At 40.5% G+C, this 24,844-nt stretch overlaps 1 protein-coding gene and 1 long non-coding RNA gene across 16 annotated transcripts in view; one reads left to right on the forward strand and one right to left on the reverse strand.

Annotated features, from left to right (window-relative positions):
- The window catches only part of GRIP1 (glutamate receptor interacting protein 1), a 332,684-nt gene that overhangs the window by 78,100 nt on the left and 229,740 nt on the right, over positions 1 to 24,844 (forward strand). For 5 of the 15 annotated variants that reach the window (XM_081022288.1, XM_081022306.1, XM_081022300.1 and 2 more), the window contains exon 1: positions 17,830 to 18,343. The exons of 3 other annotated variants lie outside the window; for them this stretch is intronic. In XM_081022288.1, coding sequence (XP_080878414.1) covers positions 18,211 to 18,343 — 133 coding nt within the window. In that variant the 5' untranslated portion in view covers positions 17,830 to 18,210. Of the gene's footprint in view, positions 1 to 17,698; positions 17,720 to 17,829; positions 18,344 to 24,844 lie in introns of those variants that run through there. 7 more of the 15 variants (XM_081022302.1, XM_081022303.1, XM_081022301.1 and 4 more) reach the window with 3 other exon arrangements.
- The window catches only part of LOC308486083, a 41,577-nt gene continuing 34,108 nt past the window's right edge, over positions 17,376 to 24,844 (reverse strand). Inside the window, exon 6 of the long non-coding RNA XR_013990930.1 lies at positions 17,376 to 17,645. This is a non-coding gene — a long non-coding RNA (uncharacterized lncRNA). The remainder of the gene's footprint in view (positions 17,646 to 24,844) is intronic.

Here is a 24,844-nt window from a genome sequence, read left to right on the forward strand (position 1 = left end):
TCTTATTTGTGAAAAGTGCATTTTTAAAAACCCAGCACTGCAATTCCTCCCCATATCTCGTTTGGCCTACAGCTATGCACTCCTCCATAGCTGATATTATGCATGTACAAAACAGAAAAGAATTTTTTACTGTACTAGTAAGTTTGTTTAATTATTAACAAATGAATTGGTGTTGTTTCCAAAGCAGTGTTTTTTTGTAGCACAAAGTTCGTAAGGACTTGCAGAAGTAATTGTGTTTTTCGAATTGCACTGAAAATTAATGATGTGCTTTTAGCAGACTTAGAGGAATGTTTTTTCTAGAAACTTTTTTTTAAAACTAGACTAAAGTAATGGATAGTGAATTACTTTAAAATATTTCATTTTTTTTTTTTTTTAAAATAATGGTTTCAACTTGAAATTGATACCATGAGCTATAAAGAAGACATAGCAAAATCTATGGTTTTTAGTTAACAACCACCTTTAAACAGAAAATGTTAGGGGAATAAAAAACTTCTTAAAGCTGATATTAGTTTAACAAGTGCTAGGACATGGAGTTAGAGCTTTGCATATACTCTTTCTGGTCTTAGCTATCAAGTGCTACTGCTACTAGATAATTTTTTCTCCTTTTCCACCTGAAGGCATCTATCTATCTACACACACACACACATGCATAGATACTGCTTAGCTGTCTAGATAATTTGAATTTAAGCCTATATTTGATTCACTTAATATCTGACTCATAATTCTTTCTCTTCTCCCAAAAGGTCTCTTAATATGCCACATAATAAAACACATGACCATCCATAAATAATTGATGCATACATTTAAATATAATTTAAGGTGGTGGTGGTGGTTGTTATTTTTTTTATATATAAAAAAGCCTAATCCACATATATTAGAGCATAACAACTTTATTGAAACAGATGGTACCTACTCCACCACAAAAAAATGACAGTAACATTTGCATTCCTTAATGTGTTTGCTGGGAAAAAATGCAAACACCATCATTTCAATGCGTTCTATTACAGAATTATCAAGCTGGAAAGATGGTCACAGAAGTAGACTGCTAGGAGCCTATAGGATGGTATATAAATTTTAATAAATGGATTTAATTCAACCCGTCTTATTTATATTTAGGCCTCTGGGGAAAGGGGAAGATAGCCTGTAAAACCTAGACCTATGTTGATTTTTTTTCTTCCTTCTTACTCATGGTGATAACTGATTTGTAAAGGCTGAACTGAATGTTCTGTAAAACATTTTTTCCATGTGAGAAGTATAGTCTTTGGGTGCTAACATGTTTCCTCTAAGCTCTTCAAAAGTCTCCGTTCTGCATGTCTGTTTGTGGTGCTTGGCTACACCAATTGGCTGTTAATTCAGCACCATTTTTTTATTTTATTTTTTACATGAGGCATCACTTAACAAATCAGTTTTGGCTATACTTGAAAATCGAAGTTAGTTCACGGTCAGGGCGATGTCCATTAGGCATTGAATAGCAGCTGCCTCCATCTCATAGAGGCAAAAGGGCAGGTAGGTGTGTTTCCCTGCTGGATAAGGCCATTCGCCCATCTAGTCCAGTGGGCAACAGATTCCCATGGGAAGCCTCAGAAAATGGTCTTATCCTGTTCCTTGCCTCTGTTTTTCATTTGCCTCTGCAAAAATGGGGAACAAAAGAAGAAGAAGAAGAAGAAGAAGAAGAGAAGAAGAGTTTGGATTTGATATCCCGCCTTTCACTCCCTTTAAGGAGTCTCAAAGCGGCTAACATTCTCCTTTCCCTTCCTTCCCCACAACAAACACTCTGTGAGGTGAGTGGGGCTGAGAAACTTCAAAGAAGTGTGACTAGCCCAAGGTCACCCAGCAGCTGCATGTGGAGGAGCAGAGACGCGAACCCGGTTCCCCAGATTACGAGACTACCGCTCTTAACCACTACACCACACTGGAAAGAGCAGAGGGCTAGTCACACTCTCTTTGAAGACTTCCGGGTTGGCGCCTCTGGCAATGGCAGATTTCCTCCGATCGGGAGGAATCCGCTCCGTGGAAAAAAGGGTCTGAACCGCCACGGTGAGGCGGAGACCCATTAAAAACCACAGGCGGGAGAAGCCTGTGGACGTGGGATTCGGCTGGCACCTTTGGCGCCCCCCCTACTCGCGGGGAGACCCGGTTTCGGGGATCCGGAGCGACGTGGGGCGAGCGGCGCGGTGCCTTGAATCGACTGCTTCTTTCACGGAGTGGAGCCGCATGGCTGTTGCCGGAGAGCGCTGACTTTTTCCTGTGGACAGTTGGACTCTAAACAACGACCCGTGAGTAGAACGGAAAATTGGATTAAGAAATTTCTTCTAATTTGGCACTGAAGCGGGAAGGTCTAAACAGGAAGTCAGCCTTCTGCTTTTTGTAGATAGATTAAAGCAAAAACACGGCAAGCTAGAGTTAAGAAAATCGTCTGTAAAGGATCAATTTTCATCATCTAAACTTACTGAACCCCCCTTGGAAGCAGGAGAAGAGGGGGGATTTTTTCTGGACTGTTTAAACCTGCAGAAGAGAGTGTAAAGAAAAGTAATTTTCCACCGTCTTGAACCTGGGAGCGGGGTGTCAGGACAGACGTCCTCGGGAAGTTCATTGACTACAGACAAACGTTTTTGACAGACAGTTAAAAGAAGAGAAACATAGTGACTCCATTGTTCCCCTTCCCATCTAAAAGAGACAAAATATTGACAAAATATCTGAAAAAGGAAACTTTGTTGTTAGATCTGCTATATATATAAAAAAAGAGATGGATACAAATAGAAGCTTTTCCCCTAGAGGGAGCTTGTGAAACTGTTATTAAATCTGAACTGGGGAGCTTTGCAGCTGCAATAGATTAAGATCGTGGGATTAGACTTTGACCTTGCACAAGAATGTACTCGGAGGCTCTGGTGCGTGCTTTCTGCAAGACAAGTGCTTTATTGGAACAGTTACATGAGAAGACGGATTTGTTTACTGATGCGATCGGAAATTTTGGACAGGTAGTGGGTATCTATATAGAACCCACTCAGGAATTAATCCAGGAGTGTGCTCTGACAGATCAGATGAGGGAGGAGGTTGTGGCTGGACCTCGGGAGGCAGAGATGGAGGGAACTGTGGCCCAGCAGGAACATGAGTTGTTGGATTTGACGAATGAACCTGGAAAAAGCCAGATTTGGAGAGATAGAGTCTTGCTTGGCTTGGAGATGGGGGGCTGGATAGACCCCCCTATGCAGGGATGTTTTGACTTTTCAAGTCTGGCTTTGGGCCGGGAGGAGTTTGGAGTTGTGGGGGTCCTCAACTTTGGAGGGACTTTGAAACATACTTTTAAATACCACATGGAGTTTAGTGTTGACTATGGAAAAGGGGCTGATCTGTCGAGAAGGGACAAAAATATTGTCAAGCTGGAGTCTCCACGAGTGAAAGGAGCAGAAGACAAAGTACAGGTATAAATATGAAGAAGATCTGTGGAAGGGACATGGAAGAGACTTAAGGGCCTCGGACATAAGGTTACCAGGTTAATGAACTAGATGGATAGGATAGAAAGGACTGACAAAACCCGAGACCAGGAGGAAGAGACGTTGGATGAAGATTGGAAGAAAGTTTTAAAAATTTTACTTAGGAATGTTTTGTAAAATTAATGAGTATTAGAAAAATGTTGGAATGAAATTATTTGGCTTTAGCAGAAATGTTAAAAAGAATTATGTAAGAATATGTTACGGTTATGAGAAATTGGTATAAATAAGATTTAAGTTTTAAGTTTTAGGGTTTTTTATGGTAAGATAAGGTTAAAATAGATTAAGGTAATTTAATGACAGAATATTATGAAAAATGGAAAGGATTTGCTGTGATAATCAACAACTAGAATACAAAAAAAGGAGGTGTGAGGAGGTCGATGAAATAAGGTAATGACAGTTAAGGATTTGGGAATACTGGATCTGTTTTTAAATTTTTTTGGCTTATTTTTGCTTTTTGACTTTGATGTGTTATGTGTTTTGTTTTTGTTTTTTGACTTTGACTTTTATCGATTTGTATTGTTTAATTGCTATTTGTTCTTTCCTTGTTTTTTCCTTCTTTTTCTCTTTGTTTTTTTTTGTAATTTTAAAATTCTCAATAAATATCATTTTTAAAAAAAAGGAACTGGCAATAGCTGTTGTTGTTGCTGTTGTTGTAGCAGTAGTAATCATTAAAGCTAGAGAGACATCAAATTGTTAATTTCTCAGAAGTATGTGGGATAACATTATCTCTCATATTGTCAGCTATAGAAAAACACATTTTTCACCCCCAAGTATCCTAGGAACTTTAGTTTACCTCTCACAGAGCTGCAATTCACAGCACCCTTAACAAACTACAGTTCCCAGGTTTCTTGCAAGGGGGGGGATGCTTTAAAATGCATGGTGTATACACAGCACAAGATAAGGACAGGCAGACCAAAAAGGAGCGGGGGTTATATTAGCTGGAGCAACTCTTTAAGGGAAAACTATGGGTTAAACCACAGAACCTAGGACTTGCCGATCAGAAGCTCGGCGGTTCGAATCCCTGCGACGGGGTGAGCTCCTGTTGCTCAGACCCTGCTCCTGCCAACTTAGCAGTTCAAAAGCACGTTAAAGTGCAAGTAGATAAATAGGTACCGCTCCGGCGGGAAGGTAAACGGTGTTTCCGTGCACTGCTCTAGTTTGCCAGAAGCGGCTTAGTCATGCCACATGACCCGGAAGCTGTACGCTGGTTCCCTCGGCCAATAAAGCGAGATGAGCCCTGCAACCCCAGAGTCGGGCACGACTGGACCTAATGGTCAGCGGTCCCTTTACCTTTACGAACTAAATGAGGCCAACAGAGCCAAATGCTATTGTTGCTAACAGTTCTAGTAGGGTGTGGTGTGTGATTTTAAGCACAAAAGTGATGTGTGCTTAATCATTTCCCTTCCAGATACTTTCCCATGCCAAATCAAACACATACCAAATTGGTTTTCATTCCCCTCTTCAGTTCAAGATGCATATTTGTGACTAGCCTTAAATATTGTTGCACAGAAAATTGTAGAAGGTGCATGAAGATTTATTGAACCAAGTTAAGCATTCAATATCTGAGCACGTTTCAAGCTGTAAAGTTCTTCTTCAGGGGAAAATTATTTGGCAAGTGTAGCTACATAAAAACATTCATTAAGCGTAACTCTTTTAAATTCAAGCAGTCCACTCTGATATATGAATCAGAAGATAGTTTCCTGGGCCAACCAATGCACTTTTGAAAATAATTTCGGGGTACTGAATGGGTGACTTTTTTTTAGGACATGGATTCTCTGATGTTGTTAACAATGGATCATTAAGTCCAGGGAAACAGTAAATGCAAGTATTACACACTTTGAATGCAAGGCAGTGCAAAACTGAGCTTGGAATACTAGTAATTGGCCTAAAGGACGTCTAATATTTCTCTTCCTTCATAAAAGCTATGTTCTATTTCTGCCTCCTTTTGCATTTTTTTAAAGTCAACATGTATTTCATGTGCATTTTTGCTAATACACTTTTGAAAGCAATTTTATCTAATGTAATGCATTATTAACATTATGTTTACAAATATACACATTTTCCCATGAACTTTCCCCTAATATATGTGATTTTTTTAGTATTAATTTTTTGGTTGGAGGACAGCATTGAAAAATTCAGAGAATGCAAATTTCAAATGATATTTGAGGTTTGCTTTGTGTTTTGATTCAGGAAGTGTGAATTGGGTAAGCTTGCTTTAAAAATGTGAAATGAAATAATATCTTTCCAAGCTCTAGGAATGACAACATTGTTTTTTGGGCCAAAGTGGATGAAATTTATAGGCGCAAGAGCCCCATGAGAAAATTTATTTAAGTCTGCCAAATTGGAAGCAAATTAGTCCATGGGCTTTGTGTGAAGGCAGTAAGACATATTCTTTCCCCTCCATAATCCCTTGGCAAGGGGTCGCCTCTTGCTCTTCCTTACCTTAAATAATTAGGAGGTTGCCAAGTGTTTTGTGTTCTTTCCTGTGTATTTAAAAAAATAATAATTATATTCACACTGATTCTTTCCTTTTGTGTCCTTATGTCCTCTGATAGATTTGCAAAATGTTGCCCGAACAGTTATGGTGTTGTTAAAAGAACAATGTATGATTTATTTATTTTTAAATTGAAGCTTTCTAAAAAATCTCCAGTACTGTGTTTTGAAAAACAACAATAAAGAACTTTTCAATGCTCCTCAGGCAATATATTGGTCAGCTTCATTTCGTGCAAAGCCCATGGACTAGAGAAACAAAGAAATGGGGGAGGGGGAAAACCAAAGGATGCATAAAATGACAGAAATAGCAGAGGGGCATGAGGCTTTGTGAGGGCCTTGATTTGAGTCGGGTGTTTATTGATATCATGCTTGGGAGGGAGAGAGAGACTCCCAAATCACTCAAATTTGCATCATTGTTTGGGCTCCACACAGCCCACCCCCTTCTACTGCATAAATTCCCATGTTCAGATAGGACAGGGGGGAACTATCGTTTGAAACCTGTCAGTCAGAGTTAACAGTTCTAAACCAGATGGACCAGCAGCTTTCTGTGTTCACCCTGAAGATTTTTAATTTTTTTTTGAAATGGAGAATATAAATTTCTTAAATTATATTTTACAGTATTGCAACATATCCAACTAAAAGTTTTTTATTATACTGTATTTAGTTGTTTATTTTGTCTGTGTGTATGTTGATAATATACAAGTATTTGTATGACTGAATTTAATCCATGGTGTTATAATAATAGTGAGGAAATAAAAATATAAATGGATCATATTTATAAACTCAGTTATTGAGTAATGCAAATAAGCAAATGGCTCTATCTTCAATATTTGTTTTCCAAATTTGCATGCTACTGTGGTGCAATATTTCAAATGAATTACTGCTTTGCTAAGATAGCATAAACATCCCTTGAGTAAATAAGACAAGGGCATTTTTCTTTTTGATGTGTAGATGCACTCAAAGCAAAAACTGATGAACAGGGACTTGCAGTAGTTAATGATCCTTTCCTATAAAGCTACTACGTGTGTTCTTTGGCTGTAGAAATGTAAATGCTTCTCTATTATGATAAAGTAAGTATTAAAAGCTCTTAGGAAACACATATTTCCTGATCTGATTCAGTGCTCAGTATAGCCATATGATGTGTATGTTTGATTGGTATGGGTGGTTAAGTTAGGCTTTGACCAGTATCATGTGATACTGCAATAGTAAGGACAATCTTACCTTGCTGGCCAACAGATTCTCTTAAAGAGGGACTAGCAAACTAAGCCAATTTATCCATCTGTGAAATATTTCAAGGTCAAATCTTTATTAGCTACAAGATTTCTAGCTAAAAAGACTGAGGACGACAGTTTGGTAATGTTTGCTTACTGAGCGTGAAATGAAATTTAACAGTATGGCATGCCTACATTTGTAAATTTATTGTGGTTGTTTAGACTTCTTAGAAAATGAAATGTCAAACAGTCATCCTTAGCATCCAAAAAGCATTGTGTTGTAAACCCCTACAGCTCAGCTTATTCTTTTTACCAATATGAGATTATTTCCTCTTCACTAGAGTTTTTCTCATTTAAGGCTACTATTGTAGAAAATCATGTTTAAAACTGAAAGATGACAACCAGGTTGTTGACTAAGATCCTGATATTCCAGCATCAATATCTAAATATTTATGGACACAAACAATACCTACTTAATTTCAGACACTATTATTTTATCATGAATCTTACGATCTAAACTGAAAGCAAAAAAACAACAACCCATTTGTAGCTCTCTCAGTTGGGTAGTGAAGCTTGAAAAGTTGGTTTGTGTTTACCTTAAGCATTTAAAATCAAGTGCAAGTAAGAAGTTTTTGAATATATCTCTATGCAAGGGCCCTATTTCTAAGGTATCCTAATTCAGGATTTATAAGCACTTGGAGCTAACACCTTGGGGACACACACACACACACACACAGAGAGAGAGAGAGAGAGAGAAAGAGAGAGAGAGAGCTTTTATTAATGCTCAGGGTCATTGATGCGTGCTTAAGACTAAACCAGTAGGCATATAAAATCACAGATCAACTGATTCCTGGATGAGAGTTGACACTAGCACTTCACTGCTGCAACTGTAAATTGTAACATTGCAATGATTCACACTAAGGCTGCACACCGGGAAACTGGTTGAAGCACTCTCTACAAACCAGGATTGTAAGCTAGAATCAAATTGTATTTTGCAGTCATAGCCTGTGGAGTGCTCTTAAACAACAGTTCCTAAGTAAGACGTTAGGAGAAACTCATTTAGCAATCCAGGGAGTCTCTCTGCGGTTGGGTGCTTGGGAGGAGTAAGGCAGGAAGGAGAAGGAACCACTTGTGCTTATCAGACATTCTCACTGCACAAACCATGGTTTGTTAGACTAGGAATGTAACACATGAACTGAGCTGCTATGTGGCAGCCTGTGTTTCTTAAATTGTAAGTCATCTCATATTTATTTCAATATCAGAAAAAAAGTCTTTGCTATTGAGATTTCATAATACAGTATACAAATTTATTTAATACATTAAAAGAGCTTATTAGCGAACCTCAATTCTTTAGTTTGGTGATATCTGTTTGCTTGCAGGTGACATATAGTAATAGTCACTAAGCCGAAAGCTTCATTGATACTGCCATGAACCCTTGCAAGTGCTCACAACTCTAAATTTACTCTAGCACATGCCTGACATTACAGACTGTACTATTAAATTGGTTTCTGATAGAATTTTGCTTTCAGAGTACGTTCTTTATATTTCTGCTCAGAAGTAAGTCCTATTAAGTTCAGTGGGACTTACTGCCAAGTAAGCATTTCAGGGGCGTAGCCAGTGTTAATCATATTCAGAGTAGACCCATTGAAATAAATGGATATGACTAACTTTGGGTCATTAAGTTCAGTGGGTCTGCTGCATAGCTGTCAAGTGTCTCTTGTTTGAAGGGACAGTCCCTTATTCCAGCGCCATGTCCCGCTGCTGTCCCTTATTGGTGGATGTCCCTTAAATGTCCCTTAAATGATGTCCCTTAAATTTCAAAGGAAGCAGCTCCTCTCCCTCCCTCCCTGCCGGCCAGGGAGGATGGAGGCTCCAACTGTGTTGCTTGGCTGTGTTGCTCACCGAATAAGAAGTCTAAGAACGACTGGGGGGTGGAGCTAGCATGCCTTGTGTGTGGCTAGTTAATGCAAGCTGAGGGGTTTTTTGAATGTTGGACGCCATTTTGTTGCATGTGCTGCTGCCAACTTTGCAGTGCAAAGCCAGGCCGGGGAGCCATCTTAAGTTGAGGCTGCATAGGCCTTGTGGTGCATGTGATTCATATTCTATTCAGTTGAACCTCTGGTTACAAAGTTGGTTGGACAGTGTTCTTGAAGCTACCAGCATGAGTTTGACCAGACTGCAGGAGGACAGGAAGACTGGAGTCCCTGGAACAGGTGAGGCTGCTGGTCCCTTATTTTCAAGGCTGCTGGTCCCTTATTTTCAAATCTGTAAGTTGACAGCTATGGTCTGCTGTGAGAAAAGCTAGGCCCCCTCAGTTTCAAGCATCTAATTAGCAAGTCACATCTACATAGGCAAAAATGGCCATGGTTATAATCCTGGTTTCTAAGAGTGGCTTATAAACATAGCAGAGGTTGTTGTCTGTGGAAAGTGATAAAGCCTTCTAGAGAAAATCATTTTCTCTCCCCCTCCCCCACTTCAGGGGAAGATAGCTCAACAGTTCAAAAGCAACAAAATATTTCATTTGACATGGCCATGTTTTAAGAATATCCAAAAAAGAATCACCCTTTTTTGCTTCCATACAGTATTGTTTCCATTGCTTGCCCCTGGCCCCACCCAGCGTGCATGCGCACGCGCGCACACACACACACAAGCTCCTACTTGTAAGGAAGAAAAAGATCTTTATTCATACAACTAACAGTCCAGTATTGGCAGCAGGCACAGTGTTCAGGAGTCATGATTCAGGATTTTAGGAGCAAGGCAAGAAGTTCAGAATTGGATGGAAATGGCAAAGATGTCCCAACAAGCTTCCCTGCTCTTCCTGCCAAGCTTTTTAAAAATGAGGCATGGTGCGCTCACTTGTGGTTCTTGTGGGAATGCTAAGATTGGAAGTGCACACTCTGTGGGGTGTATGGGGGGGGTCATCTGGTTCCATCTCTGAAGGTGGAACCTGCTTCTAGATGACAAGACTGCATCCTTCTATTCCAACTCTGGTTCAGACACTACCATCTCTTGTTTAGCCTCCCCCTGGGGTGATCAAATTCTCCTCCAGCCTTTACTGAGGCTTCCTGCTCCACAGGAAGATCAGAGGGAAAATCTAGCATCCCTGTTGCCCTTTCTGCCCGAGATCCTCTCTGCTCCAACCAAGGTCCCAACATTTCAACCCTCTTTCCTGTTTCTTCCAGCATAAATAACTTTTCAACATATATATATATATATATATATATATACAGTGGTGCCCCGCAAGACGAATGCCTTGCAAGACGAAAAACTCGCTAGACGAAAGGGTTTTGCGTTTTTTGAGTTGTTCCGCAAGACGAATTTCCCTATGGGCTTGCTTCGCAAGACGAAACGTCTTGCGAGTTCTTGCGAGTTTGTTTCCTTTTTCTTAAAGCCGCTAAGCCGTTAATAGCCGCTAAGCCGCTAATAGCCGTGCTTCGCAAGACGAAAAAACCGCAAGACGAAGAGACTCGCGGAACGGATTAATTTCGTCTTGCGAGGCACCACTGTATAGGCTATTTAAACAGGGTGCCCCACCTATGTTGTTATTGTTATTCTGTAATTGGGATTGCTACTGTTGTATTGGACAATGGACAGTTTCCAGTGCCTGAGTTGAACAACATCTTTGGCAGCTGCTGGTGCTGGCATGAAGACTCTTAATGCCATTGCAGCGATCTGCATGACCTAGCTGGTTGTGTGGAACAGCCACCATGTGAAGGGTGTTTCAAGCAACTTTCAGGTGAGAGCTGTAATATTGTTGATTGGATGGTAGATACAGTAGATGCTCGGGTTGCAAACGTGATCTGTGCGGGATGCACGTTCGCAACCCGCAGTGTTCGCAACCTCCAGCGGCGCGTCTGCACATTCACGGGTTACCATTCGGCGCTTTTGCGCATGCACAAAGCATGATTTAGTGCTTCTGCGCATGCGTGACCGCTGAAACCCAGAAGTAACCCGTTCCGGTACTTCTGGGTTTCGGCGGTCTGTAACCCCCCAAAAAATATGCAACTTGAAGCGGCTATAACCCGAGGTATGACTGTATAGAACTTTCCAACTGCCAGAGCAGTTGGGCAATGGAAAAAGATTACTGAAAGAATTGTGGTATTGATTTTTATTTTTTTTAAAGGGAGACAGTGGATGGATGACTGTCAAGAATTGTTTGTGACCCATAAATCCTTTCACTGTATAAAAAATTGGTTCAGTTGGCCTTGGAGGTCAGACTTATCTCTTAACACGCTGAGAAATACTACAGTGTGAGAAGTGGGTATGATGCAATGGCTTTCAGTGGACTGTGCTATCTATCTAGTTGATGACTGAGGTTGTCAGAACAGACTAATAATATGCATTTACATATATTTGGGTGTTTCTTTGCCTTTCTGGGGTTTTTCAGCCATCATTACTTTTTAAACTTGCTTTCATTGTAGAACTTACAAGGATAAGAAAAGTCTTAATTCCAGTGCATTTATTTTGTAATTAGTAGGATGGAAATAATTAGTGGAAAGTTTAAGGACTTCCAGTGTGAGTTAATAAACTTTAGATCCTTGCTTTGTTATTCATCTGAAGCTTCAGAAAAGCTGAGGCACTTGCAGTGCACTAAGAATATGGGTATATATTTGTCCTTTTTATCACTAACCAGAACTTACTTGTTTGAGCTCGCCGGCAGTAAAATCCTTCTGTTCATCATTGTTATCTTCATGCAGCAATAACTGGAAGAAGCTTTATGACTACAGACTGCTTTTGGCTTTCGGGAAGCTTTTTGGGCTTTATCCAGTGCTTTAACTTTGGTCCTATAGTTCTCTTAAACTTTTTGATATTCTCTATACTAAACAGAGTATAATATTTCAAAAAAAATATTATTTTCCTTTAGAGGTAACGTTTGCAATAGAAACTGAATTTTCACTTGGATTTTTGAGGATATTATCATTACATATTATCTATTAAATTTCTGTATCGCTCTTCAACCGAGCATCACAGGGTGGTTTTCAATATTAAAACACAAACAAAAATAACGCAGTAACAAACAAAAGCAGAAACCCTCTCACACAGTTTAAAAGGCCATAGGTATTATTATTTATTAAATTTAAGATTTGAGAAGAATTGCTTAGTTGCTCCAGCAAGGCACTGGTTAACTTTGCCTCACAGGGGCACTGAGGAGAAGCAGTTCTATCTCATGAGCCACTGCAAGGGCAATAAAGCTTAAAATCAACTTAATATATTGTTGGACCTCATGTTTCAGAAGACTAATATGCTAATAATTGCCGGTAATGTATTGTGAGGGAGACTGAAATTCACTTACCACATGGATGGCTCAGTTTCAAGAACCCATCTGACTTATATTCTAGCACTACAGTGGTACCTCAGGTTACATACGCTTCAGGTTACATACACTTCAGGTTACAGACTCCGCTAACCCAGAAATATTACCTCGGGTTAAGAACTTTGCTTCAGGATGAGAACAGAAATCGTGTTCCGGTGGCGCGGCAGCAGCAGGAGGCCCCATTAGCTAAAGTGGTGCTTCAGGTTAAGAACAGACCTCCAGAATGAATTAAGTTCTTAACCCGAGGGACCACTGTACATAGAATTGTAGAGTTGGAAGGTATTCTGAGAGCTCCCCTGTAATGCAGGAATCTCAACTAGATCATACACGACCGGTGGCCAGCCAACCTCTGCTTCAAAACTTCGAATCAAGAAAAGTCTACTGCCTCTTTGGGGAGTCTCTTTCCTTGTCGAACAGCTCTTACTTTCAGAAAGTTCTTTCTGATATTTAGCCGGAATCTTTCTTGTAACTTGAATCCATTGGTTCGGGTCCTAGCCTACAGAGCAGGAGAAAACAAGCTTGCTCCAACTTCCATGTGGCAGCCCTTATCTGAGAAATAGGTGTGGGGCCCCGCAGAAACTCCCTGGCTCACCTGATCACACAAACATTTAACACTTGGGACCCCAAACGAGCCCCTACACTACACTGTAGACCTGGACTTCCCCTTTCTAGGCCCTGGGCCTAGACAAAAGGCAAGTCTGATGGGAGATACAGGAGGAGCCAACTCAAGAGGAAGAGGTGCCAAGTGAAACTTGTAGCCCAGCTGAAGATCAGTAAAGGGTGGATCTGTTTGTACTAGCATAAAACCTCTCAGCCTCTTTCTATTTTAGTGTGATCTTTTGCTTTTAATGATCCCACATCCTCTTATGTAGCTACTGTTTGGTAACTATGTAATTAAGTAGCCCCACCACCCTGTTCCAGTGACAGAAATATATGTTAGCATGAGTAACTGAAGGGAGTGGTTACAGGATCCACTGATCAAAGCTTGCAATGGAATTAAAATATTTAATTGAATGGACTGCAAGGCATGTAATGAAAATATTGAATACTGGATACTACGGTAGAATATAAGTGAGGACACAATAAATATATGTTCTGTATCAGAATATGTCTAACTTATTGTTTGATATTGCATTTAAATGGTTTCACTGCAGGTTCCTCTGCCTTATGAGCACATATTTTCTAAACATATAATGTTGCAACTGTCACATCTCTTTGACTTAGAGCATGTATAATTGACTGTGGTTTACTCTTTCTAGCTTCCATCCTTTCGCAAAAGAACTTATGCTGCAGAAACCATGTGTGGCGCTCACAAAATGTCATGCAGATCATTAGACATCTAATTAGCTTTCATTCTTCACACTAAACATTGTGTAGAGATGATCTCCTGGGAGTCCATAAATTTATTTTATGTTTTCAGACTTGAATTATTCTCCTTGTTCTCTGTTACCCTGAAATATGTTTCAAAACATATTTAATAGTATAAATAGTTGCTGTCATATATCATGCGTGAATAATGGATTTCTTTTCCTTTCTTTACACTGCTGGCCCAACAGAGCAAAAAATTTTGCTTATGAGATTCAAATAGAATCAAGGGGTTAAAATTACACATGCATCTTTTAAAAAGAGGAAGGTAAGTCCTTGATATGATTGTAGACAATAAGACAATGTATTTCACTTCACACAGCATGGCTGACACGATGGCATTCAGAATGCAATTTTGCTGTGACTTTCAAGCATTTATCTGAAAGGGCCAGCCCCTTATTTACATGTTTAATATAAATACGTATGCCTCTGCACCACAGTTGGCCTCATGGCTTTCAGCCAATCAAAGCATCTCTTGGAACAGAGAGGGAAACATGGTGACTGGAGATATGGGCTGGGTTTTAGGACCAAAACAAAAAAGGATAAGAGTTGGGAAGGTGATTTCCTGGAAAAAAGAACATTGAAGGACTGGCAGTGTGAATTATGCATCCTATGCAGTGGGATGGAATGATCTATCAATTTATTTATTTTTTGAAATTTAATGAAAATTCATCAGAATTTTATGTGAATTTGTACTAACACACACACACACACACACACACACACACAAAGTTTTGTGTAACATACACATTTTGCAAACAATTTCCCCTGATATAACACATTTTTGTATGCTATTTTTACTAATATCTTCATTTTATGCATTATTTCCCTTAATATATGCATTTTTGTAAACACTGGCTGGTTGGAGAACTGTATTGCAAAATTCGGATCAGTATGAATTTCAAGGAATAGCTATGTTTCAGTTCCCATATTATTTCAGAAAGTGTGAATTGGATGGATTTGGCACCAAATGTGAACAGAATCCAGCTTTTTCTCTATTCCTAGCTATGCACTGCAGTATAAATGTCATTGGATATGCAGCTTTCATACTAAATAATATGCAGTGATACCCGTATACCTTACCGTCATCTGCCATCAATAGATGAATCAACCAGGTATCTTTGACCAAGCTGTAGAGCCTCTTTCCCTCTGTTGCATCTTCCATTGGTTTTGCCTGCACAGTACTGTATAATAAGGATGCACAGCAGCTTGTGAGCATGAAATCTGTTGGCAGCAGGTGATGTTTCCAGGGTTGTATGGGGAGGTTGGGGCCTGGCAGACCCAGCAACTGAGGAACATATGAAGGCATCTTCTACTTGATTGGTTCATCTAGCCCAGATGCTGATGAGCAGTGACTCTCCAGCCTTTCAGGCAGGAGTCTCTCCCAGTCCCAGCCCTGCCAGGAGATGCCAGGAATTGAACCAGAAACCTTTTGCATATAAAAGCATGTGTTCTACCGCTGAGCTACAGTCCAGCACGCTGCGTTTCAGCTTGCTTACCATCAGGTCCAATATATATTTCAGTATGCTGATATGTCCAGAACACTCTTAATGGCATGAGAAAGTTAATGTGGCCTGGGAGTTGCAAGTCAGGCCCTGACTTGTGGTTCCGCCCAAGACCTATGGGTTAGTGAGGACTCTTTTTCTGTGCATATGTAGACTGACCAGGGAAGAGGCTCTCACCATGACATTAATGCCCTTTGATTTTTGGTGCACCCAGTTCCTGCACAGGTTCTATTTATATGAAACATGGCTTCCAAACAAGCTTGAGTTACGAATTTCTTTTTAGCAAGTTAAAACAATTCTTTCAGGTTAGAAGAGTTTGGAGTTTGGATTTGATACCCCACTTTATCACTACCCTAAGGAGTCTCAAAGTGGCCAACAATCTCCTTTCCCTTCCTCCCCCACAACAAACACTCTGTGAGGTGCGTGGGGCTGAGAGACTTCAGGGAAGTGTGACTAGTCCAAGGTCACCCAGCAGCTGCATGTAGAGGAGCAGAGACGCGAACCCGGTTCGCCAGATTACGAGACTACCGCTCTTAACCACTACACCACACTGGCTCTTAGGAAGATTCTATCCTATGTTGCCATATAAGGAGTAGCAGTGATGGGCAAAGATGCTGGTAAGATACCACAGCAAGCGATACCCAAGTGAAGGCTTGAATATCCTGTTACAGATTCTGGGCTGAGCTCTGGAACTGGAAGCAAGAACCTGGGGCGAACCTTTCTGAGCTCTGGCTCAAATTCAGCACTCAAATAGTAATGGATGAGGAGGAGCTGGTCAGTTCAGAGTGCTGGCTTTATGTGCTGGGGTTTCCCAGAAATGTTGAATCAGTGAAGGGCTCCTTTACTGTAAATTAAAGCCTAGGTGAGTTCACTGTCCAGTTTTAGAATGACACTATAATTTTATTTTAACAGGAAGTCTAAGCAATTTCCACATAATGCGAGGAGCCATTTTTTTTCTAGTTCTAAGATAAGGTGATAATTTGGTTGATACATGGCGATGACCAGTGTGATAGGGCAGAGGGCAGTGAAATGGCTTCCAGTGCTGACCAGTGACCAAGGGAGAAGTGTATACTATATTGGTGGTTGTTGCTGATATGCAGGGGTAGTTTGGATGCTGCTAAGGAATGGCCAGGAGCACTTTGTGTGACCCAACAATGTTTGCCCATGCCTGTGTATTGCTTGCACGATATTTCCTGAACTGAAGTATGCTATACTCTGCTGCCTTTCAGTGACCACCAATACAGATCTGGAGCCCTCAGTGGTCAGTGCTCTGTATCAGTGACCATGCAGCGCATTCACTTCCCACCTTGTTTCCACTTCTGATATAACTACCGTATTTTTTGCTCTATAAGACTTACTTTTTCCCTCCTAAAAAGTAAGGGGAAATGTGTGTGCGTCTTATGGAGCAAATGAAGGCTGCGCAGCTATCCCAGAAGCCAGAACAGCAAGAGGGATCACTGCTTTTGCTGTGCAGGGATCGCTCTTGCTGTTCTGGCTTCTGGGATTCAGAATATTTCTTTTCTTGTTTTCCTCCTCCCAAAATTAGGTGCGTCTTATGGTCTGGTGCGTCTTATAGAGCGAAAAATACGGTAATTGCATTCCAGTCTTAAATCTCAAACTGATACTACCTGGTGATAAAGGATCCCCCCCCCCCCCCCAATTTTGCTGGAGTAGAGAGGGTTGCAAAATCATTTCTGGCAAATGTTATTCTGATTGGACTTAAATCAACATGCCTTAGCTTTTTTTGTTTTTGCTGTAAAAGAGGCTTTGATTTGGTTGGAAATTCCTTTCTTATCTTAGCAAATGCTTGTGGAATGGCATTCAAGCAGAACACATTGATAATTCTTTCAAGCTCTGAAAGTAGGTTTCAAGAAGAACATACACAGCTCACGTGTTTTCTTAAGTTTGAAAACTCACCAAAAATTTTTTAGGATGCCTAGTTTAAAACACTGAGGCATACGCTGTGTTTATGATGTAGCTTCCTTTGTTTGTTCACTTGATATAAGTATGCTTTGCTTAATCTGTGAGGACTCTTTCTATGTATTGCAATATTTAGTTCGCATAATGATTGAAATATATCAATGCCCAATGGGTAAATGTGTCATTTAGAAGCAGCTGCCAAGGTTTCTCCCCGCTGCTCCAATTAACACATTCAGTACACGCTTGCTAGTGAGTGGTCTGTGTATATGGATTAAACCACTTTTCTGTTTGTTCAGGCTGCATTGTATGGTATTCAGAAACGATGTGTTCGTTGTTCATTGTTCTGCAAACCAAAGAAGAAAAGAGAAGAGAGAAAAATCACATGACATTTGAAGGTGTGCAACTGCAAATAACAAGGTAGTAAATACTAGGTTGCAGAAAACCTCTTCTACTTTCAGATGTGGTTCAGTCCATTGAGTAACGTTTATCTCCGCCCCTCTGTCCCCTCTTCAAATGATGGAGACACAGAATAGTGAAATTCTAGTGCTGGGATTCCTCTTGCTGTCAGGCAGATCTTTTGAACTTTGTTCTCTTTATTTATTAGAGCGTGTTTGACACGAAGAGCATACCTTTTCAGCTGATGGTTTTCTCTTTATAAATATTTGTTTTCAGACTGAAATGGTCTCTTCGGTTCTTTCTGTTCAGGATCTGGCAAAGGTAACGCAGCGAGTGTCCTTTATTGTCAGAGCTTAAACTGATTTTTGAATGGTGCCAAGCTGGCTGGTCAAAGGGGCCAGTTCTCCTGTATTTGCTTCTCATTCATGCTCAGGCTGCTTTTTGTGAAGTGCGGCTGTTGGCCAAAACCAACAAAGGGTACACAGACCTGATATTGTGGGCTGCTGAATGAGATGGAGCGTTTCTTGGGCTTTGTCAAGCAGATAAGAAGATCGAGGAGAAGAAAAGGCAAAAAGTACCGGCCAGAGGAGGATTATCATGAGGGTTATGAGGATGTCTATTATTACGCCTCGGAACACTTTCCAAGTAAGCACTGTATAAATGTGTTTTCTGTTGCTGTGACAAATGTCCACTATTGCATTTAGGCATGAAATGCTAATGCAGACCAGAATACTACTGTATTTCACACAGGTATTAAAGCATTTCAGAAACACTGTTTATTTCTGCATAGATGTACCGGCAGATTTTTATTTTTTTAAAAAGCTCTTATGATCTTGTAGGATGAAAGAAAGGCAGGGTTCAAAGCCATGGTTAATATTTCAGGTGCAGTTAATTGATTTCTGTTGTTGCAAGCCTTTTATTAAAGCACTTTAAGCTGTAAACTGATATTGCAGACCTTTTCTAATAGTGCACGTGTACAGTATGTCTGCATCTCTCTCTCTCTCTCTCTCTTTTGATGTGTGTGTATTTTCAATATATATTATGTGTGTGTCTGTGCGCACACACACATACACACCCCAGCAATTTTAAAGTACCATTTATGGTAGTTGCACTCATGCATAAATTTAGAAGTTGGAGTTAAACATAAAGGTTGTTGAATGCAAGTCAGCCCTTTGTAGATACGTTTTTGCTTCGTTCTTTCTAGGAGAAAGTAGCTCAAGTTTATTTTCTCTGGTGCTGGTTGAAAAATTAACTAATTATGTTGTCAGTGTATTCTGTTGCCAAATGTCTGCAGCTGCAGTTTATAACAAGGCAACAAAAGCATGCTTAGGATCTGTGCAAAATTGTATTTGAAAAATGCAATGTGCTCAAAATATTCTCTGTACCTGTAAGCTTTCTGAGTTCATGCTTTGTCTTGTACCTATCCCAAAGGATTGGAGATGCCCAGAAGTGCCTGAGGGAACAATGGGTTGGGGAGCTACATGTAGGCATTGCTGAGTCTATTATGCCATGCTTTAAGCTGAAGGTGTTGACAATATAAGCAGCCAGGCACAAACAGATGTATAACATGGTGCTATTAATTTAAAATATTTGCAGCGAATAGTTTCCTGTCTACTGCATCCTGAGCATTTATCATTTAAAAAGACACAACAATTATATTTTAATTTAAACAACTGTGTGTTTTAAGTAGAGTGGCTATAATCTAATGCATAGTGTGCTGTAGCATATCTCCCTTTCCTTGGAGGAAAAAAAAAGTTAAATTGCAATTTTGGAAATGTACATGGCTGTGCCAATGAAAAATGATTTAACATCTAACCATTTCTCTTTTGCAGACATTTCTTTTGTAGAATATTTATTGTGCACTTTGTGGAGTGGAGTGGAGTTAACCATATCTGCTAAAAACCCAAATGTAGACCTTAATTTTTACAAGATGAGGATTAAGTAATTTGATCCTAATTTTTATTCTCTATGCCCAGTGCGCTCCTATATTTTAAGCAAGGATTTCATAGTAGCATCAGATACAAAACCTTAGTCAAACCGACCTGCATATTACTGTACAAAATGAACATGATTAAAATAGCAACTTTGGCAACTTTGGTCCTTGTTCCACTTTCCAGACCATGCAACTAATCAAACAAGGTTTCCCCTTGAATAATGCACTTCAATAGAAATTAAAGGAAAGCAAAGGATACAAATGGGTAAGACAAAATTCTGTGAAAAATGGCACTGAGCAAGGGTGTGAATAGAGCTGTTCTGTAAGGATGTCGCATTGTCCACCTAGAATGAAATGATAGACTCTTCTCTGTATGTTCCAGCCTCCCAAGGTATATCAGATAGTAATTTCATCCTGGTGTTTTACAGCTGGTAGTGTTTAGTCTCTCAAAAACTTGGAAAACACTTTTGCCATTTATCATAGATTATTACTACCAGTAGAGTAGCTGCTTCACCTTCAGATATAATGATCATGTATGGTGTTGGGAGTGCCTTCTGGTTTCAAAGTTGGAAGAAAAAGCTGCTTAATAAATAAATAAAATTCCAACAGATAACCTATAGGCATCTGGTTATCAGTGGTTTGGGAGTTGTTGTATCAGTAGCATCTCTTATAATTTCTTTTTTGCAATTTTTGTCTGATCTTGGAGTGCATGACTTACGCTGCTCTAGTGACTAGAAAAGTGGAACACATAGTAATTGCTTCAGGAGAGTGTCCTATGGAGTGTTGCTGTTTCTCAAACTTGCAGTTGTCTGTATTATCATTAAGTGTGGCTACTTTGACCTCTTGGTAGCTATTGCTTTCTATATGTGGAACAAACCATCTTTCATCTTTTGTTGTTGTTGAATGGAAGTTCCAAAGTAATTTTTTAAAGTGGGAGAAGATTTTCAAGGAAACATAATAGCAATACACCTACATTCCTTTGTTATGCTTTGTAAATTGGGTGCTTCTGTTAGAAATATTTCTGTTATTTTTTTTGACCTTTCCCCTATTTCCCACCCCCCATCCTGTTGGGAGTTCTGCATAAAGGCACTTGTAGGAAAGTACAGCCATGTATATCTGAGTATGAAATGTTAGGGCTTCATTAGAAGTAAACCCAGGAAGAAACAACAGCACAGAAACAATAACTACAGTGGTACCTCGGGTTAAGTACTTAATTCGTTCTGGAGGTCCGTACTTAACCTGAAACTGTTCTTGACCTGAAGCACCACTTTAGCTAATGGGGCCTCCTGCTGCTGCCACGCCGCCGGAGCACAATTTCTGTTCTCATCCTGAAGCAAAGTTCTTAACCTGAAGCACTATTTCTGGGTTAGCGGAGTCTGTAACCTGAAGCGTATGTAACCTGAAGCGTCTGTAACCTGAGGTACCACTGTAGTAGAATGAATTGTCTTAGGCAAAAAGTGGCCATACATGTTTAATACCTCTGGGCACGACTGCATATTGCGCCATGCAAGCATATAATTTGATATTGGATCCATGATGTAGCATCTGAAGAATCTAAGTTTAAAGTATTCAAAGTATCTAACTTAAAGATAGCATTCTAAACTAAAGATGAAAAATATTTTGAAGAGCTTGCAGTCATGAAGAAACTTGAAGAAGACATTTGATTCTGCTGTTCCCACTCCAGTTAGCAGTAGGCTGAAGAGGAAGATGTGTGCCCAGGCCCTTTAACCTTGCTTTATATCAAATTTACAGTAGCTGGGAGGAAGGAGGGGTACGCTTCTCATTTCATTTGGAGCTCTAGAACAGGAACATGTGGCCCTCCATATGTTGTTGGACTACAACTCCCAGAACCATTGCCCATTGGCCATGTTGGCTGTTGAAGTCCAGCAATAACTGGATAGCCACAGGTACCCTAGAATACTCCACAGTGTGCCAAATGAATAATATATACCGTATATTACAAATAAGTTGCTTATTTTTCAAAGCCCATAACCACAGATATTGCAGCAGTGTCTTCGTAGGGATTTCATGATTGTGCCAGCATAATTTTCAGTATCTGCAAAAACAGTACAGTACTAACTTCTGGATAGTTACTGCTGTCTTTGCAAATGTATCGTGTTCTTCTCAAATAGATATAAGGGAACACTGCAAGGAGAAGTTTTTTTAACATCTGAAATTACTATTAGTAGCTTTAAAATGTTAAGTTTGCAAAGATACCTGTAACTGAGTTACATACTATTGACTCCTGTGCTCTGTGCAGATGCCATTTTATGACACTTTAAACCCTCACACACTTGGCTTCTGCAAGTTTAGCAGTGACACCCACATGTAATAATCACTTCTCTCAAACTGTTCCTCAGTCCAGCTGTTGAAAAGCCTTTCCACAGATAGACTGAAAAATCTTGTGTGGCAGGAGATAAAAATGTGAATTATTTTATTAATAGTTTTGACAAAAAGAGCATTTGGGATGAGCAATTCATTTGAAAAAGAAAAGACTGAATGAATATATATATATATATATATATATATATATGCTGAGCAGGCTAGGTTAGTTACTATTTCTTTTTTTAATCTGTTGTCAAATTTGTATCCCACCCTTCCTCCAAGCCGGTTGCCCCATCTTAACCTTGCAACAATCCCATTGGAGAATAAGTCAAGCAAGGATGTGAATCAAGGTTTCCATAGCCGATGAGCCCAGCAGTGTTGTTTGTATTTTCAGTGAGAAAGGAACAGTTGGCTGAACCTGACACTTACTGATTGAGTAGCTGTAGATAATCATAGACTGAAAAAGTGGAATATATTTGCAAGCTATTTATTTTAGTTCCCTGCTGTAATGCAATTCAGAATCCTGTGCAACTGGGAATAAATGCTATCCAGCTTTGAATTATGGGAATCTAACAGGTAGGGCCATTTAATTCTGTTGGCACTCAAGATCCCAAAATGACTACCTCTGCAGAATGAAACAGGTAAGCAGAATCAGGGGAAGAGCAGGTGGCTGCCAGCAGACATACCTGTTATCTCTTACTTTCTAATACAGGGATTGAAAGCTATTTCCTATAAGGGGCCATTATAGGCCGCTGTTGGGGGGGGGGGAAGTCATTCTGTGGCATCAGCCAATGTTGGGGGGGCAGAGCCACCAAATGTATGTGGAGTTTGTAGCATCACAGGATTAAGTAGTTCTTTCTCTCTCTCTTGTGCTCTGTTCCTGCCTCTGTGCTACCTCATCTATGTGGACTGCATGAAATTAAGACAAGGGCTGCATGTTCCCCACCCCACAAAAGAGTTTTGAATGAGAAAAGTGGGCAACCTGCCCAGCCATGTTATGCTTTGATGGCCTCCCTGTCTGAAATTAGCATTTGTTCAAGAAAACCTATAGTCTTATTGCTGTGATCCTGTGTATGGTGCTGGAGGAGACTCTTGAGAGCCCCATGGACTGCAAGAAGATCAAACCTTTCCATTCTTAAGGAAATCAGCCCTGAGTGCTCACTGGAAGGACAGATCCTGAAGCTGAGGCTCCAATACTTTGGCCACATCATGAGAAGAGAAGACTCCCTGGAAAAGACCCTGACATTGGGAACGATGGAGGGCACAAGGAGAAGGGGATGACAGAGGACGAGATGGTTGTGTTCTTGAAGCTACCAGCATGAGTTTGACCAAACTGTGGGAGGCAGTGGAAAACAGGAGCGCCTGGCATGCTCTGGTCCAACGAAGAGTCGGACACGACTAAACGACAACAACAACAACATTTAAAAATGGAATACTCCATCCCTCATCATATAAGGAACCTTGGCAGCTGTGACCATTTCTGATTAAGGCAGCGAGTTTTTGCCTCTCCTTCTTTGCCTGAAGAATATATACCTAAAAGTGGTGAAGACATACTACTTTATTAATACAATAATAATATTAATACATATTACTGGTTGCAGATGTAGGTTAGTATTTACATTATGGTTTATAAATGTATGTTGGCTAGCCATATTACACCACAACTGTGCCCCATTTCCACATGTAAAGCACAGCACCTCCTAACACATCCCCATAATCAAGTACCCTGTCGTAACAATGGCAAAACTTAGTACCAAGCAAGATGGTTGGACAGTGTTCTCGAAGCTACCAACATGAGTTTGACCAAACTGTGGGAGGCAGTGGAAGACAGGAGTGCCTGGCGTGCTCTGGTCCATGGGGTCACGAAGAGTCGGACACGACTAAACAACAACAACAACAAAATATTTGGCTAGCTGCCTGGGCACCTGCACTGGTGCCTGCCCTGGTCTCTCCTCTATCCCCTACCCCACAGCCCAGTCTTCTGAGCAGCATTGGGCAGCTAGGTTATAGCTGCCATTCAAATCTCCCTGACATAACCTTGCTCTACAACATTGAAGTACATTTAAATAGAGGCTAGAGCCACCTGTTTGGAGCGCTGGCTGCCCGCTACTGCTGGGTAAACTCACCAGTTTCCAGTAATAAAGGCATAAGGGCAAAAGGGTGGTAACTCATCAAGAGCAGCTAACCCCACCTTAAAACCCCTGAGCTTGAGCCCACTTTCCCCTTTTGCCTGGTATCAGCACACTGTGGCTTGACCCGACTGCTGCAGTCCACAGGAGAGAGAGAGAGAGAGTCACCTTTTTTCAAGCAATTTTCTATAGAAGTGTCCAGGCAGGTCACCAAGAGACACTATTGCTCTAAATGACCTTTGTTCCTTGAAACTGGCCAATCGGGACACAATTATTTCCTTCAATTTTCAAAGAATGATTTGTTCAGAACCAACTCCCACAACGAATCTACTGCAAGCACTTCGAAACACACACACATACATCAGTTTTATGCTGATTGGGGTACTTGCACCAATCAGAATTCATTCAGGCAGGATTCTTTCAACCGATCACATACCCTCTGCAGTCTGTTCTGAGAGAAGCATTGCACTTCAGAGGCTGGGAGGGAAGCAGTAGGCAGGCAGGCGGTGTTGCTGTGGTTTCAGGCAGGGGCAAGGAACCATGACAAGATAGAAAAAGACTTCCTTTTCTGCAGTGCAGAGCAAAAAAGCTCACCCCACATCCCATAACCTCTCTATTTCGATATCTTCCCAACCCTTTGCCTTGCTCCCCCCGCCCCTTCCACTCAGACCTTATTGTTTCTTGATCTCCCAGACCCTAGACTTCTTCTTTTCCCTCAGTGTTATTCTTCTCTTCTGGTCCTTGCCGTATTTCTTTCTC

This window comes from Podarcis pityusensis (assembly GCF_964106645.2).
Source record: "Podarcis pityusensis genome assembly, chromosome: 10".
Taxonomy (NCBI): domain Eukaryota; kingdom Metazoa; phylum Chordata; class Lepidosauria; order Squamata; family Lacertidae; genus Podarcis; species Podarcis pityusensis.